General features: G+C 36.0%; 1 protein-coding gene across 1 annotated transcript; it reads left to right on the top strand.

Annotated features, from left to right (window-relative positions):
* The first annotated feature begins 1,574 nt into the window (after positions 1 to 1,574).
* LOC123895680 (G-type lectin S-receptor-like serine/threonine-protein kinase At4g27290) lies at positions 1,575 to 6,480 on the top strand. The gene is made up of 7 exons (XM_045946154.1): positions 1,575 to 3,120; positions 4,006 to 4,131; positions 4,235 to 4,392; positions 5,083 to 5,293; positions 5,378 to 5,615; positions 5,729 to 5,876; positions 6,082 to 6,480. The coding sequence occupies exons 1-7, from the start codon at positions 1,839 to 1,841 to the stop codon at positions 6,397 to 6,399; spliced, it is 2,481 nt and encodes an 826-aa protein (XP_045802110.1). The 5' UTR covers positions 1,575 to 1,838; the 3' UTR covers positions 6,400 to 6,480.
* The last annotated feature ends 12,012 nt before the right edge of the window (positions 6,481 to 18,492 follow it).

Genomic DNA, 18,492 nt, shown 5'->3' with positions numbered 1-18,492 from the left:
GGACCCATGTTTGAACTTTGAATGTTCATAAGTAATACAACATTTTGGGAAAAAAACACAATTTTGGTTCTCCTTCTAACCATTAACAATTCATATAGGAATGTCAATTTATATTTTGTGGGTTTTTGTGAGGTTCTAGAGTTTTTAAATTTGAGTTATGGAAGAATGAAGAAAATAAGGTGACATGGATATTATGACTTTGCAATATTTTGCCACTTTTTTTTTTTTTTTTTTAATTTTTTTATACGCAATATTTTATGACTTGTCAATATTTTACCACTTGTGTTATATAGCAACTTAATTTAAAAGACCAATCAATAATAAAATTAAAAAATAGTAGATGTAATTATGCCTTGATTTTTATACTTTATAGGTCTCATTATTTTAGTTCAAAGATTGTCGTTGCTGTTGATGTATTATTTGACAAATCAAATTTGATGTATTTCATTGATAGAAATGTTAACATGTTTTTAGAACACTTGTTAGTGTATTATACATAGAAATTTTATATTAAAACTTATGCACTTTATTTATTTTAAAATTTAAAATAATTTTGTTCAAGATATTAGATCTTAATGCTTTATATGATGTCATATTATGCCAACTGCATTATTTTGTGAAATCATATATGCAATGATTTATCAAAGTGTTGATAAATTATTGAACAATAAAAATGTTTTTTTTAGCAAATCAAGGCACTGATACATGTAAGTGTTTTTTTTTTTTTTGCAATAATTTGATGAAAAAGAGGCAAAACCAAAAAATGAAAAACCAACATCTAATAAAAGGCACCATGTTGCTATCAGCTAGAAAACCCAAAAACCCAATGATTTTTTGTCTCCCCACCTCCCATGAATTTTTTATACCCCCAATATTCTAATTTTGCTCTTGCAGAAAGATTCGGTTCGCAGAAATCGAATTTTTACTAGTGCAAATTCAGAGTAAATTTCAGTTTTTAGAAACCGAAATTTGTTTTCAAGGCAAAAAAAAAAACTTCGGTTTCTACGAGCCGAAGTTTTTAAAGACAAAATTGGAAATTCAAGAGAGATAAAAGATTCACGGGGATGAGAAGAGAAAACATCAAACTCAATAGCATTGAAGATGGCCCTATAACATGTTTCTTTTTAATATTACATTTCATCATGAATTTGATGTTTCTAGAAATCAAAGTTCCTCTTTCCTCTTTCAGGTTTGGCCAAACTATTTTCTTAAATAGAGCAAATTAAGGTTTTTTAAAAACATCTTTAGGTAAAAATGAATGACTACAAGCCATAAAAAAAACATTTTATGCTCTAAAAGCCAACTTGCTTAAATAAATAAATGTCACAACAATTTCTTAATAAATTTGAAAAGTGATTTTTTTACCTATAGTAATAACCGAAAGTAATATAGAATTACAAAACCTAACTCCACTTATCCTATTTTGACCCCTGCTTGAGACATAAAAGTCAGTATAACAAACACATCCATACATAAAAGAATACATATTAATTTCTGAATTGAAAAATACCATAAGACTTTTTTTTTGACAAAGAAAATACGATAAGAGTTATAAATACGGATAGTGAAACTCTGAGTTTGCTTGGTCGCAAGAAGTTAATGTTGCTGTTGTATTATTTTGACATTTTTTTTTTTTTTGAAAAGTATATTATTTTGACAAATTAGAAACTTTATTTGACTCCTAATCTAAACACATTTCCTTTAATCATCAAATGAAACCACACAATAATCTGTCAGAAAAATTCAATTACAACACCAACTCTAGAAGATTTTACATCTATTTTATACTTAAAAAAACAACCAAAATTTTTAGACCAAATCCACCAATTGAGAAATGAATGGAAAGCTTCAAGGTGCTATTAGTTTATACCTTTCTTCTCTTCAACTTGATACCAACCTTCAACACCTTAGAAACCATTGTTTTAGGACAATCTCTAAAACAAAATGAAACACTAATCTCAAAAAATGAAACTTTTGAAGCTGGTTTTTTCAACTTTCAACAATCAAATTTCCAATATTTTGGTATATGGTACAAAGATATTTCACCAAAAACACTTATATGGATTGCCAATAAAGATTCTCCATTACAAAACTCATCAGGATCTTTGAATCTTACTGATAAAGGAACTCTTGTTGTTCTTGATTCAAAAGGGGTTATGATATGGTCCACTAATTCATCAAAAACAGCTACAAAAGTTACAAAACCAATTGTGGAATTATTGGAAAGTGGAAACCTTATTGTGAAAGATGAGACCAACCCAGATGATGTTTTATGGCAAAGTTTTGATCTTCCTAGTGATACTTTGATTCCAGGTATGCGACTTCGAACCGATTTAGTAACTGGTGATTATAAAGGGTTGGTTTCTTGGACAGATACAGAAGATCCTGCTACTGGTTTATATTCATATCATATAGATTCTACTGGTTTTCCTCAAGTAGTGATTACTAAAGGAAATAAATTATTGTTTAGAGTTGGTTCTTGGAATGGAAATATTTTATCTGGAATTGCTTCTACAACACTTTACAAAGCTTATAATTTTTCATTTGTGATTACTGATAAAGAAGTTTCTTATGGATATGATCTTTTGGACAAGTCAGTTGTTTCGAGGTATATACTAACTTCAGCCGGGCAAATATCGCGTTACACTTTTTCGGATCAGTTAAATAGTTGGCAAATTTTCTTTGTTGGCCCTTCAGATCAGTGTGATAATTATGCTCTATGTGGTGGAAATGCTAATTGTGATGCTGCTAACTCGCCAAAAGTATGTGATTGTCTTGAAGGTTTCATTCCAAAGTCTCAAGAAAATTGGGATTCGCAGAAATGGTCGGATGGTTGTGTTAGGAAAGTGAAATTAGATTGTGATAACAACAGTGATGGTTTTTTGAAGCATGTGGGAATGAAGTTGCCAGATACATCAAAATCGTGGTTTAATAAGAGCATGAACCTTGATGAATGTGAGAGATTCTGTCTGGGAAATTGTTCTTGTACAGCTTATGCAAGTTTGGATATCAGAAATGGCGGTAGCGGTTGCTTGATTTGGTTTAATAACATTTTGGATGTCCGAAAATTACCCTCCGGAGGACAAGACCTTTACATAAGAGTTGCAGCTTCAGAACTAGGTGCTAATACTTTCTACCTTATCTACCTTAATTTTTAGTTTTCATTTAAATACAGTAGTATAATATATGAATTCAAGTGGCCGCATAGTTAAATTGGTCCTTAAAATTGTGAGCATCGATCTAAATAGTCCTTGAATTTTATAAATAGGTAGATAAATCCCTAAAGTTGCATCAGTCAAATTGGTTATTTTGTTAACTTCTGCTGCTAGAGGTTAATTATATGACATGTTAAATGAACACGTGGCCTAACACTTCGATCCTACGCGAATGTCAAATCATGAAAAACTTGTATAGCGTGTTGAGTTAATGCATTTCATGGCAACTCTAAAACTGTGATATGGGATTCAGACACGTCAAGTTTTGCTATTAGAGGCTAATGATATGACATGTTAAATGAACGTGCGGTCTATCACTTGGATCCTACGTCAATGTCATATCACGAAAAACTTATATGGCGTGTTAAATTGATGCATTTCATGGCAACTCTAAAACTGTGACATGGGATTTGAAAACGTTAAACAACTTTTACCGCGTAGATTTCTTACTCAATTTTTCCTCTGGTCATGTGGCATTAGTTTGGAATCCATGGGAGACGTCACTTGTTCGTTTAGCGTATCATGTTGTAGCATCTAACTGTAAGAAATTAGTGAATTGACTATTTTGACTGATGCTTTACAATTTTAAGGTTGTAACTTGTAACTGTTAATTTGCAATATTCGGAGATGATTTTGACTGACTCACAATTTCGCGACCAACTTCCCTATTCATTGAACTCATTCTAAGCCTTTTTTATTGTGAAGTGCATTATATACCTTAACTTTTGGATTTCTGAACTGCTCAAAATTTTGTTGTGACTAATAACAGTGCTTTTGACCAATATATCAGACCATAACACAGGCTCGAAGAAGAAGAAGCTCGCTGGAATTCTAGTCGGATGTATTGTGTTTATTGTGATCCTGATAGTATTAGGATTCTTATTGCATCGTCGGAGAAAGAAACTAGAAAAACCAGGTAAACTTTTAGTTAATTGAAACTGATTTATTGTGTTTATGTCAAAATGATTGTTCAACAATTGTAACTAGGCATTAACAATCATTCTTCTATCCTTTTTCAGGGGTGATTCCAATATTTAGCTCCAAGAATCAAACTGAAAGCAAAGAAAATGATGATATTGACATACCAATATTTGATCTACCAACCATAGCTAATGCAACCAATAACTTTTCCATTGATAACAAATTGGGGCAAGGAGGATTTGGACCAGTTTACAAGGTATAATAGAGCTAGTTCTTTTTTTTGGTAACCATATCATTGGTGCAAAGTATCCAACAACTTTGTCGATGACTAATTTCTGTCAGAGAATCTGGTTGATTGACCACCTTAAGTGAGGTCTCCTCTCCCAACCACGTATTTGTCCTTCCACAAGGCTCCAACTGGAGACCTTGCTTATAGATCCGAGTCCAGTTCCACTCGGAGCAACGTAATCTAATCTTGCTATAATTTTATAAAATTTCTAGTGTTAAGAAGTCTCACATCGGTTGCGAGATGACATTGATATATGTTTAAAAAGTAGAGACAATCCTCTCCTTACAAACTGGTTTTGTAGGGTTGAGCTAAGCCCAACTCTCAATTCGAAGACGGTATCAGAGCCTTCTGCTCCACCTGCTGGGCCGCCTGCTATCAGGTTTCTGATCAGGTCAGCCACCATTTATATCCGCTCCTCAAGCCCAATAGTGTTGGGCGCGACGAGGTCATCGGATGCGAGATGGCATGACTATATGTGTACCTCAATTTTTTGATAAGCTATTTCACTTAAATTTTTCATAACAGCTATAAGCTTTTAAGAGTTTTTTTATGACTTTAAGAACTAAATATGAAAAATTTGTAAAAGCTAGAACTTAAAATCTATTCTTAATTGAGTTTCATTAGCTTCTCTAACATTCCAAATAATGATTTTATCAGGGTAAATTGGAAAATGGACAAGACATAGCTGTGAAGAGGCTTTGCAATACTTCAGGACAAGGACCAAAAGAGTTCATAAATGAAGTTAAGTTAATTGCAAATCTTCAGCACAGAAATCTTGTGAAACTACTTGGCTGTTGCATTCAAAATGATGAGAAACTCTTGATATATGAATTCATGATCAACAGAAGCTTGGACTACTTCATTTTTGGTTTGAAATCTTATCCTATATCTATCACTTTTTTTCCGATTTTTTGTACAATTCTTTTCTAACTAAACTGAAAACTTCTATCAGATGAAACTAGAAAAAGTTTACTGCATTGGACTCAACGATTCCAAATAATATGTGGAATTGCTCGAGGACTTCTTTATCTTCACGAAGATTCAAGATTAAGGATTATCCACAGAGATCTCAAGACCAGCAATATTCTTCTAGACGAAAATATGATTCCTAAAATATCAGACTTTGGTCTCGCTAGAACATTATGGGGAGATGAAGGTGAAGGCGAAACACGAAGAGTAGTAGGAACTTAGTAAGCTTGCTTAACTGACTTTAATTTGTCACTTTATGAAGGAAAAAAAAACATTGATATTCACTACCTCTTTTTCTAAGCTTCGTATGTTTTTTCCTTGTTCTGTGTTTCAGTGGTTACATATCTCCAGAGTTCGCAATCCGTGGATTTTTCTCAGTGAAATCTGATGTCTTTAGTTTCGGCGTTATTATATTAGAGACAATTAGTGGAAAAAAGAATCGAGAATATGTTGACTATGACGATCTTGACCTTCTTGGATTTGTAAGTCTCAGAATATAGTCCATTTACAATAACATATAGGCATATTCAAAAAAGTGTTGACGATCGCATAAAATTGTGGTTTGTTCAAATTTCAATACGATATAGTGCTATCTATAACAACATTATTTGACAACACTTTGTACTAAATCGCATATATCTGCTATTTGATACTCAACTAATAATCTTAAATTTTTATGTCCTCTAGGCATGGCGGATGTGGTCAGAACAAACACCATTGAAGCTAATTGACGAAACTCTACGCGATTCATTTGTTGAAGCCGAACCTGAAATATCGAGATGTATTCAGATAGGACTTTTATGTGTTCAAGAGAGAGCTGATGATAGGCCAGATATGTCAGCTGCAGTTCTAATGTTGAATGGTGAAAAATCATTGCCTAATCCAAAGGAACCGGCCTTTTATCCACACCAATTAGGATCTTCATCAGGAACTAGTAAGCTGCATTCAAATAATGAAGTGTATTCAAATAATGAAGTTTCCATGACATTGTTACAAGCAAGATAGTGTATATGAAAAATGAATAATCTTATGTATAGGAATTAATATATTTTTGTATTTAGAGAGGGGATACCAATTTTTAGTATAGTTTTTTTTCTTCTGATTTTACCATTCATTTAAACGGATTTATTAAAATTTGACGATTTTAGCCCCTTAGCTTCATCCCCAATTACAAAAGAAATGTCGCCCTTGAATTTGTCTCGATGAATACTTATGTGGACATGTCTTTGTAAGTATTAGATGCAAATTATGGTTATTAATACAAATAACCATTGATTAAGTGAGTAATCATATCAGCAATAATCATATCAGCAAGTGAGTAATTCCTGTTTACAAACATGGAGGAGTCGAAACGATTTGATATTTAATAATGTGGCTGCCGTGGTTGAAAATGTGGTGATGTTGATACAAAGATTGTCTTGGCAGTGGTTTGCATGTAATACGGCAAAAGGACCCTTCTTATTGTATGAATGGATTTGGAACCCGGGAGATTGTATGCTAAGGTGAGATTTTATTGTTGCTCTAATCCAAAGGACCCTTCAGGTTTTTTGATTTGTTATGGTTAGAAGTAGCTCTTTGTTTGTTTTATTTTTTTAGCCTGCTGTGACATCTGCTACTTCCTTTTTGCTTTGGGTTGTTAGTGCACCTAAGATTATGCTTTTTGTAATTTGCCAGAAACTTGGCTCTTGTATGCTTTACCTTTCTTTTTTAGCCTCATAGTACTACTTGTACTGTGTTTGTGCTTTATAATATTTGTTTGCAGTTCAAAAAAAAAACATGGAGATCAAAATTGTAATTTTGAAAATTGAGGGGTTAAAACTGTCGGATTGTGAAAATTGTGAAACTTGGAGACCAAAGTGCTACTCCCTCTGTCGCAAAACTTTAGTCATTTTGAAGTTTTACACGGAGATTAAGAAATAATAAAAAATGATAAGTTAAGTTATTTTTACCCTTACTTTATTAATTAAGAAAGAGAAAATATATTTAATTAATGTTTTAACTTTAGTAAAGGAACAAATGGTAAAATGTCACTAATTGTGCATTGATTTCTTAAAATGACTAAAGATTTAGGACAACACAAGAAAGATAAAAAGGACCAAAGATTTGAGACCGAGGGAATACTTTCAAACATTCAGAGGTAAATAATTGAATTTTTCATTCGATATATATAAAGGGGATATTAACTTTTCATGTAAATATGGGCTCTGCCCTCTTTTTTTGACAAAAAAAAAACAAAAATAGTGAGTTTATGCATGCAAATTGTAGATATATTTTTTTAAATCACTTTTATTATTTTAATAGTGTTTGTTATAATGGCTTGTTCAACAAAAAAAAATAGTGTTTGTTATAATTTTTTTAAAAAAATTAGTATCTTGTTCAAAATATCATTTTTAACCTTAAAATAAAATTGTACCAAAATTTTTTTAAAATAAAACACTAATTTTAATACGGTAGTTTTTTTTCAAAAGAACAAGAAACATAACTCTGGGAATCTCAAAAAAATAAAAATAAAATATTTTTTAAGCTGAAAGAAATTTAAAATGTACCAACTAATCACTCTCATCCATACCTTTTATTTTTATTTTTGTGGCATAGTGACAAAGAGTTAAACTTTTGCAACTGGTTATTAACTTTTTGGGACATGGATTCTTCCAAAAAAAAAGTTCTATTTATATGTTTAATTAATGAAATTGGGCCACGAAAATGCAAGCCCAATTATAGTTTTTTACGAGTTGTACTTTTAGCACCCCATGGAATTCCTCAGTCACCCCATGAAATGACAAAATTAGCCCTCTCACTTTATAGGATGCAAGCGCACTTTTCGCACTCTAAGTAGCGAACTCATTTTTTCATGATTTTTTCCATCAAGGGAGGGGGGAGTAAAAAATATTGTCATTCGCTACTTAAAATACGAACTGAAATCCAGTTCGCTACGTAGAGTGCGAATCGAAACACAATTTGCCATTTAGAGTACGAACTATTGTGACATATTAAGGTCATAGCATTAAACACGTTGACATATATATATTTTCTTATTTGGTGCATTAATTTTTATTAAAATTATATCACTGTAAATATCTCTATGTATATTATTAAACTTTATTATGAATGATTACTCATTATATGATTTGTAATGGCATGGAAGAATTAGTTGTCGTGCCTATTATTGCTTTGACCATTCACATATATACAACAATTGTATCCTAAGATTTCCTAATGATTCTCATATAATTAAGATTAGGGTCATGTTAACATGTACACCAAAAGCACATGTTGACATTCTCCTTAAGATTAATCTTTCATAATAAAGTTTAATAACGTAGATAGATATATTTACATAGATAATTTTTTTTTTGGTAGTGTGATAATTCTAATTAATAGTTTTACTATATATGTAGATGTAATCTCTTAATATTAATACAATTTAATTCATAGTATTGCTGCCTTATAAGATGAAGGGGACAAAAAAATTGATTTTTACATGGTGAATTAGTTCGCATCCTAGGATGTTGTTGGATATAAATTTGGTATTTATCAATTAAATATAATTGGTGGGTCCAATATTTATTTGGAGGTGATATTGTCAAAATAAAACTTTCAAAGGTGGCGTCGAAAGCCAGCTAGGTCGAAGCCAAAAAGCGCTTCGAGAGATATGGATAACGCGTCCAATTTTGGTTTTGCCAGGAAGCTATCGAAAGCGCGAAATCGAACCGATGGAGAGTTGGGCCAAGCCCAAAGAAGGAACAACGAACGGCCCAAGAGGTCTTGGCGCGCGCTGAAGGAATGAAAGATGAAAGTGGAGAACGTGGTCGACGTGGCAAATGGAGGAGCGTCCAGATGATCGAGAAACAGTTACCACTTTGTAGTAGTATTTATAGTAGTTTTTCATTCAGAACAATGGTCACAAAATTTTATACAAACACTCTCTCTAAAATTCTAAGTACTCAGCGATCGAACGAACGGAATTCAGAAGAGAAATGTATGTTTTGTGAACCATCTTTATTTGTAATTGCTTTTCATTCAATGCAATTTGTTTCCAGTAATCTTCTCCAAGTTTAAATTCAGATACTTGCTTGAGAAACTGCTACTTCGAGGCGATTCGAATTAGTTTCTCTTGTATGCTTTGAAACATTTTAATTCCTAAGTGTTTGTTTCCCTATTAAAACGAACATTCAAACAGTTTTCTTACAACGAATAAACACAAAATTGTCCTGAGATTTACTAGTTGATCTCGCGAGTTTAAACACTTAAACTAGCGGTTGTTTACCAAATTCCAACGTAAACAAATTGGCACACCCAGTGGGACGGGTTTTGTGTTTATTAAAGTTGTGTTTATTTTTATGTTGTGGAATAAAAACTTGTTACTTGCATATAACTGATGATAAGTTAGGTTATGGTTAAAACTACTGAGAGATCTAATCCTAGTAAAACTCCAAATTCTAGTGCGATGAGTAGCGAAGCAAGTTCGAGTGGTGGAGTCGATCCACCTCCACAAAGTTTGGTAACATCTGAGTTGGTGAATGTTCCAATATTCTCCAGTCCAACCATTTCGACTGTGCATGATGTTATTCCAACTTTGCCAATACCAACTATGGCAATTCCGTCCGTGACTGCTGGTTTTGGACGTTCGAAACCACCATCAGGTCAGGGTTTTATGTATGGGCCTCCCCCTACACTTGGCTTAGGGATGCCAAGTTTCGAATCTGATAGGTATACTTCGCCAAGGGCAACTGCCACACCCTTAACGACTGCGTCTGTGTTGTCTTTGAGACAGCAAATGGACGAGAGCAACCATGAAATGGTTAATCTCTTAACACAACAAATTGGTACTGTGTTTAATCCATTAATTCAGAATACCAACGAGAGTTATCAAATGTTGGCATTTCAAATGAGTCGAATTGCAGATTTTTTTGGGACACCCCCACCACCTCCTAGAGTAAATCCCATTACTCCACAAGTAATATTACCTGCAATGTCTTCGACTCCAGTGCAGCAAAGGCCAACTTATGTGGCTACTGAAACAGTTCCTAACCCAACACCTACGCCAGTCGTACAAGAGGAAACCTATTATCCTCACGAGGTTAATCAAATGCCTCAAGTAGTAAATCAAAACCCTCCTGTTATGAACCCAAATCCACAAGTGGTACATCAGAACCCCCCAGTGGTAATGGTTAGGAGGAACCAGGATCCTGACGAGGTAGTGCGAGAGGTGCAAAACAATAATTTGCTTGGCCAACACAATTTGGCTAACATGGTCGAAACGATTTTGGCCCAAAACGGCCTAAACACGGGTTGTCGAAGGCCAAACTTTGTCTCTGCCTTCACTGAATATGCGCTGCAAACCGAGTTACCAAGAGGTTGGAAAGTCCCAAAATACACTAAGTTTGCTGGGGACACTAATGAGTCAACCGTAGAACATATTGCTAGGTATCTAGCTGAGTCTGGGAATTTGGCGAATAATGAAAATTTGCGAATGAAATATTTTCCTAATTCGCTTACCAAGAATGCATTTACTTGGTTTACAACTTTGCCTCCCAATTCGATTCATAGTTGGGCCCAATTGGAAAGAACTTTCCATGAGCAATTTTATATGGGCCAAACCAAGATAAGTCTGAAAGAGTTAGCCAGTGTAAAAAGAAAAAACCAAGAGTCAATTGATGACTATCTAAATAGGTTTCGTTTGCTGAAGTCCAGGTGCTTTACTCAAGTGCCTGAACACGAGCTAGTGGAAATGGCTGCTGGTGGGTTAGATTATTCAATTCGAAAGAAATTGGATACCCAATACCTTCGAGACATGTCACAGTTGGCTGACAGAGTGAGACAAATCGAAAGGTTAAAAGCTGAAAAAGTTAGAAATTCTAAGTTTCAGAAAAAGAAAGAAATAGGTTTTGTTGATTCCTATGATAATGAAATTGATTATGAAATGAGTGATGAATACTTAGATTTCGATGGTAGTGATATTAATGTGGCGGAATTAAAGCCCGGGCCTCCTTACACTTGCAAATTGTTGAGGCCGTCGAATGGAAAAAATCCTATCGAACCAAAAAATGATAAGTTTGTTACGAAAACTTATACTTTCGACATTACTAAATGTGATGAGATTTTTGATTTATTGGTAACTGACGGCCAAATTATTGTGCCAAAAGATATGAAAATACCACCAATAGAACAAAGAAAGAAAAGAGGTTATTGTAAGTTTCATAATTATTTGGGACATAAAACTTATCAATGTGTTGTTTTCAGGGATTTGGTGCAAAAAGCGCTGAATGAAGGAAGGCTGAAGTATGCTGATAAGGCAAAGCCTCCAATGAAGGTAGATTCAGACCCCTTGCCACCTGCAGACGCTACCTATGTCGAAGTCTATGACTGCAACATGGTTGAAGTGATAGATGCTGCTGCTCCAATCAAGGTTGTGCCTGAAGAGGAGTATGAAAAGAGGGTACGGGAGGTATACCCCAATGCTGAGGAAGAATTGGTGGACTTCCTAAATAGGTGCAAGCTGAAGAATGCTGAAGTGATGCTTTGCCCTAGATGCAGTGCTGTGTGTGACAAAGAGGCTACTGCAGGCCTTCAAAGTGTTGTACCGTATGCTGAAAACAAGAGAAGATGGCCAAAATCTAGGCCAAATCAAAAAGCTTGGCCTTACAAAGGGGCCAATTGGGGAAAACCTATTATCAACGGCCTTTCGATCCAGCAAAGGCTAGGCCCCCAAAACACTTTCAAACCATCTGGGAGAGCACCTGTTAACCAATGGGTGAGTGGACAGTACGTCACTTTTAATCGAAGGATGATGGAAAATGGAAGCTCTAGTAATGTTAACGTGAACATTGTAGCTGAACCCAAAGGTTCAAAAGTGGTAGCTGGGAAGGAAACAGTGAATGCTGCCACTGAAGTCAACAAATACTCTTATAGGAATAACTATAAAGGGAAAAATCCTATGACCCGCACTCAGTGGCGAAGGTTCCAGAGGAAACAAAAGTTGACAGCCAAAGAGGCTGAGGCTGGGGGCAAGGTTATTGCAACCCAGAAGGCTGAAAAGGTTGAAATGGCCAAGAGGCCAGTAAAGGAGAGGCTTTCCATAATATTGGAAGAGCCAATAGCTGAAAATGCCCAAGGAAGGGCAGAAGATGAGGATGACATGGAGGATGATGATCTCCTAGATGAGGGGTCTGATTTTGATGTCATGGTCAATGTGGTGTCTATTCTGCCTGTCGCGGCGCGAAAAATACCCTCGAGTGTGAACACTCGAAAAGAAACAGAGTCGCCACCGAATTTTATTTATCCCAAAAAAGGGAAAGGAAAATATCGAGAAAACCTTGGGGTAGAGAAAAAAGGGTTCGGGAGTTGGTTATGCGAGGGGAAGGTATTAGCACCCCTCACATCCGTTGTACTCAACGGGAACCTTTTAGAGGGAAATGTTTGTTTGCTTTAATGTGTTTTTTAATGTTTGCTTGATTACTCGTTTCTTGCTTCATCGATAGAAAAAGTTTGTTTTTATTATTATTTATGTTATTATGAATGCGGGGAAAAAGGTTTTGTTTTTTATTATGCCCGACAAGATGTTGAATCTCGCTCCTACGTATTCCCAGGTGCAATGGGAAAATCAGGGTTTCGTAGTTCAGGGTAAAAAATGTTTGTGGGTGGGTTGTTTTTAGACGCATGACGCCTAAGTCGCATTCTCGCATTTAAACGCTGCTTGTATGCTCGCACTTTGGAGGCTTAAGCGTGGTTTGTATTACGGAGAAAGGACGAAAACGTCACCCGTTTTATGAAAAGAATTTTACTTTTACTGCACGCGTGGGCAGAGAAAAGGTTTGACTGTGTTAAGTTGATTTTAGGAGTTTTAATGAAAACGTCCGAGAATGAGGATAATCCGAGTCACGAGCCATACGTCAGGGCCTCGAATTATCCGGGGAAGAAAGCCATACGTCAGACTAACCCCTTTTCACTCTAATTATGCTTAAGTTCTTTTATTTGATTTAAGAAAATCAAAAGGAAAGATAAAGCGGATGATGAAGTGTTTTAATGTTTTTTAGCGTTGGGGAATGAGAATGATTCAAGTCACGAGCCATACGTCAGGGTCTCGAATCATTCGGGGAGAGAAAGCCATACGTCAGACTAACCCTTTTTCATTCCAATTATGATTTGATTTGATAAGTTTAAGCAAGATAAACAAAAAACTAGCCAAGCAGACATAATATAACAATAAATATATGCGTGGACTGAAGCCTTTGCCAACCGGTCAATTTTGCTTAATCGTGATTGTCTAGGAAAAAATAAGAATGAGAATAATTCGAGTCACGAGCCATACGTCAGGGTCTCGAATTATTCGGGGAAGAAAGCCATATGTCAGACTAACCCTTTTTCATTCCATTTATTTTAATTGTGGGGTTTTTCAAGTAAAGAAATGCTTTTGAGAAACAAACTTGAAATAAAAGTATTAAGTCAAGTAAACAATCCAAACACTGCATATGAACTTATTAAAATAAGCTTGAGAGGTTTTGATTAATTACTCACCTAATTAATAATCACTTATTTAAGTGTTTAACCATTTAAGCACTTAGTAACTTAAGCACTTTTAATCAAACAACTTAAATGGTTACTCACTTAATCAGGTGTTTAATTAATTGACTAATTAATCAACAACTCAAATAATCATTTCCAAATGATAAGCACTTATCTAAATAAGCACTTATGTGAATAAGCTCTTATTTGAATAAGCACTTATATAAATAAGCACTAAAAAATAAGCAAAACGTAACTGGGGGTGCGAAAATGGGTTTTGGGGACTGGGCTTAACAAGTCAAGGCCCAACAGTAAAGTCAAGAAGGAGGTAATCCAGTGTGGTATGAAAGCAGAGGCACGCAGTAGACGTCATGGATCTGAGCCTTTTGATTAAATCATGTGGCTGTGATTTAAAAATCACAAAAACAGATCTCAGTCGCTGGATTAATCTAACAGTCATGTTTTAAAATAAATAAACAACCAATACAGGGGTGACACGTAGCCACCCCACCATACATCTTCTTCTTCCTCGTGAAGCAGTAACAAGGAACGGCCATGGAAGAGCTTAAAGGAGCTCGCGGCCAACAACAACACACGTCAAAACAACACCAAAAATTACAAATGAGTATATGATTTTGCTCGAAATTTCACATAGATCATGAATATAAACTTAGATTTTTCAATATATGTTTATATCTCAAAAAAAGTTCGAAACTTTAAAACCCAAAAAAACTTTAATTTTCACATTTGTACGATTTAAGCAAAATCAAGGGTTGGAAAAGCTTCAGATGATGTTCAGGAGTAAAAATCGTTTAGAATCTTACTGGTTTCGAGCCCTGTTTTGGTGGGTTAACACCTACTCTTTTCTTTGCTATTTTGAACTTTGAGTAAGCTTCTCTCAACGGTTTTCCTTCGTTTTTTCTTGTGTGTTTCGCTACTGGTATGTGTTAGAAGCTTTTGGGTGAAGAAGATTGAAGTTTGGAAGGTGTTTGAGTCAATTTCGGATTTTGGAAAAGTGATGAAAAAATGAGATTTTTTTGATTTTTTCTCTTCTCTCTGTTCCTCCCAAAAATCGCCTCCTGTTTTCTGAGTTTCGATTGCTTTATTTATACCCAAAAATTAGGGTTTATGTTTGATGGAAAAGGGAAAAAGTTGACTTTCAAATTTTTTCTTGTTGGAAGTAATGGTCCGAATGGGAAAGAGGACAATCCTTTGAGTTGGCTGTGCAGGTGTTGCAGTGGTTCAGTTTTACACTAAAACACAAGAATGGCAAAGAGAAAAGGTCAATGAAGAAAGAGGGCAAGATTAGAGCTCAAAGAAGGGGATGAGATGGAAGCGGCAGCAGCAACAACGTGCTGCTCTGTGTTTGTCCTCTTCTTCTTTGTTTTATTGCCTCTATTTTTATTTTTTTCAATACTTAGATGATCATGATAATAACAACAAAAAGAAAAGGGGTGGGGGACGCCAGCAACAGCTTTTGCTGTTGTTGTGTTTTTTTTATTTTTTATTTTTATAAAAAACATATTTTTTTTGATTTTGAATATTAAACATAAAGAGAAAATGGGAGAATATGTGAAAATATGATGAAAAATAACTTATGAAAAGGGTAGGACAAAATTAGGGTATGACAGCTGCCCCTATTTAATTATCTTGGACCCATGAATATGTATGACCTTTGTCTTCATATTCTTGTGGTGCAAGGTAATTAAATACCAATGCCCTAATTTTGTTCCAAGGAGAAAAGTGAATTTGATGATGATAAAGAATGAGATTCACTTTCCTGGAAAAGTCGGATACTTAAGGTAGAGATGATTATGATTTTATTCAGCCGCCCACACTGAAGGTCAATCCCTTGATCCATGATTCGATCTTATTCAGCCGCCCACACTGAAGGTCAATCCTTGGTTTGATCTTATTCAGCCGCCCTCACTGAAAGTCAATCTTCTGTTTTGATTTTATTCAGCCGCCCACACTGAAGGTCAATCCTTGGTTTGATCTTATTCAGCCGCCCTCACTGAAAGTCAATCTTCTGTTTTGATTTTATTCAGCCGCCCACACTGAAGGTAAATCCCTTGATCCATGATTCGATCTTATTCAGCCGTCCACACTGAAGGTCAATCCTTGGTTTGATCTTATTCAGCCGCCCTCACTGAAGGTCAATCTTCTTTTGATCTTATCCAGCCGCCCACACTGAAGGTCAATCTTCTGTTTGATTTTATTCAGCCGCCCACACTGAAGGTCAATCTTCTGTTTGATTTTATTCAGCCGCCCACACTGAAGGTCAATCTTTGAAAGTGATTTTATCCAGCCGCCCACACTGAAGGTCAATTCCTTTTGATCTTATTCAGCCGCCCACGATGAAGGTCAATCTTCTTTAGATCTTATTCAGCCGCCCACACTGAAGGTCGATCCACTTTTGATCTTATCCAGCCGCCCACACTGAAGGTCAATCTTCTGTTTGATTTTATTCAGCCGCCCACGCTGAAGGTCAATCAACTTTTGAATTTGTTCGCCACTTCACTTTGTAAGTTTCGAAACCTAACACTTGTTCTCCACTTCGCTTTGAAAGTTTTGAACTCAACAGTGGCTCTCCACTTCGCTTTGAAAGTTTTGAAACCGGGATGCTCCGCTTTGATAGTTTTGCAACTTGAATACTCCGCTTTGAGAGTTTTACAACTTGGATACTCCGCCTTGAGAGTTTTGCAAGTAAAGTGATCTTGAGATCCCATTGGGGATAAGACAATCTTGTTCAGCCACTTTCGCTGAAGGTTGATCCTTACTGATGAGGTGATGCTCTTCTAGGAGATTCTGCTGGGGATGTGCTTTTAAGATGTCCTGTCTAAGGATTCTTCAAAAGATTCGCTGGGGAGAAAGCTGAACATCTTTCAATTCAGACTTGCTGGGGAAAAGGTGACTCCACCTTGCTCGTGCTTGAAGGCTGAAAGTTATACTTTGTGGGGAGAAACCTTTGAATCTGTTGCATGCATATCTTGGATGTTGCAATGATTGTTTATGCATGTCTTAATGCCTAAAGATGCAAAGCTATTGCAAATGAATTTGTTGATTCATGATATGCATGATATGTCTTTGTTTGTTGGGCATATTGTTGATGCATGAATGCATGAAGTGGAATGCATGACTAGTGCATGTGATGATCATATTGGTTGAGTAGGTTCAGCAAAGTCGATATTTGGAGTGCTAGTAAATATGGGATTTTGATGGGTGCCAATAACGATTGGACTTAGAGTGGGTGCCAATGACGATTGAGCTTTGAGGGTGTGCCAATAACAATTGGACTTTTGATGGGATACCAATGACAATTGGATTTTTAGTGGATGCCAATAACAATTGGATATTTGCTGGGTACCAATAACGATTGGATTTTGAGCTGGTGCCAATAACAATTGGGTTTTGGGTGTGCCAATGACGATTGGACTTTTGAGTGGGTGCCAATAACGATTGGGCTTTGACAGGTGTAAATGGTGATTAGGTTGCAAAGTGGGTGCTAATGACAATTGGGCTTAAACAGGTGCCAATGGTGATTAGGCTGCAAAGTGGGTGCTAATGACAATTGGGCTTAAACATTGCCAATGGTGATTAGGCTGCGAAGTAGGTGCTAACGACAATTGGGCTTAAACAGGTGCCAATGGTGACTAGGCTGCAAAGTGGGTGCTAATGACAATTGGGCTTAAACATTGCCAATGGTGATTAGGCTGCGGGTGGTGCCAAGCGAGGTTGGGCTTTTGAGTGTGTGCCAATAACGATTGGATTTTGGGTGCCAATAACGATTGGACTTTGCTTGCGGATATTTGATTTTGCTGTTTAGTCAAGAGGTCATTGGGTTTGTGGTATGTGGCATACCGGATGAATGAAATGACATGATTAATGCGTGATGTCGATTTGCTATGATGAAATGACATGACTAATACATGATGATGATTGATGTGATGATTTGCATGTTACTATGAATGCCCCTGTAGTGGGTGAGGATTGGTTTAGAACCGGTAAATGCTTTTCGGTGACAAGGCTTTTTTGTGGAAATATGGTGATGTTGTGTTAACATAATTCCCGACGCCTATTCCGGACTCAACAGTTGTAAATGTATGCTATTGACTGCCTTGAAGGTATGAGGAGGAACTGCCCCTGTGTATCCTGTCTTGCCCCATTCTGTTTGATCTTTGAAATGATTAACCAACTCACTGATATTGGTGCCCCTTTTCTGGGAGTTATGTCCTTGATTAAACAGGTGTTTGGAAGTGCAACCCTAATTGCCCCATTCTTGAAATGTTTTGGCCGGACCAACGAGATCTTCAGGTGCCCCTAGTCACAAGGGTTCACTCTTGATTGTCAGGATCCCAAGGTGGTTTGCCCCTAATTAGGAACATCTCGAGCTAGTTTGATAGGTCTTGAACACCTGGGTTTTGATGCAGCTTCCATGATATGGTCTTGAGCATTTTTCCCGTACTGAATGACCCTTCTAGGGAATGTCCCTCTTGGTTAATTGAAGTTCCGAGATAGTTGCCCCAGATTGGATCGAACTTCTTGCTGATCACTTGGTGACTGCTCATAGCTGAAACTCCCTTTTTGTTAAGT

The sequence above is a fragment of the Trifolium pratense genome, linkage group LG7, assembly GCF_020283565.1.
Source record: "Trifolium pratense cultivar HEN17-A07 linkage group LG7, ARS_RC_1.1, whole genome shotgun sequence".
Lineage (NCBI taxonomy): Eukaryota > Viridiplantae > Streptophyta > Magnoliopsida > Fabales > Fabaceae > Trifolium > Trifolium pratense.
Note: the sequence above shows the minus strand (reverse complement) of the source record. Positions and strands in the feature narration are given on the sequence as shown.

Bases quoted from the DNA above. Each gene is read 5' to 3' on its own strand.
- LOC123895680 (XM_045946154.1), top strand. From the start codon at position 1,839: ATGGAAAGCTTCAAGGTGCTATTAGTTTATACCTTTCTTCTCTTCAAC. The intron at 4,393-5,082 runs GTATAATAGAGC...TGATTTTATCAG, and splicing joins GATTTGGACCAGTTTACAAG to GGTAAATTGGAAAATGGACA. The intron at 5,294-5,377 runs GTTTGAAATCTT...AACTTCTATCAG, and splicing joins CTTGGACTACTTCATTTTTG to ATGAAACTAGAAAAAGTTTA.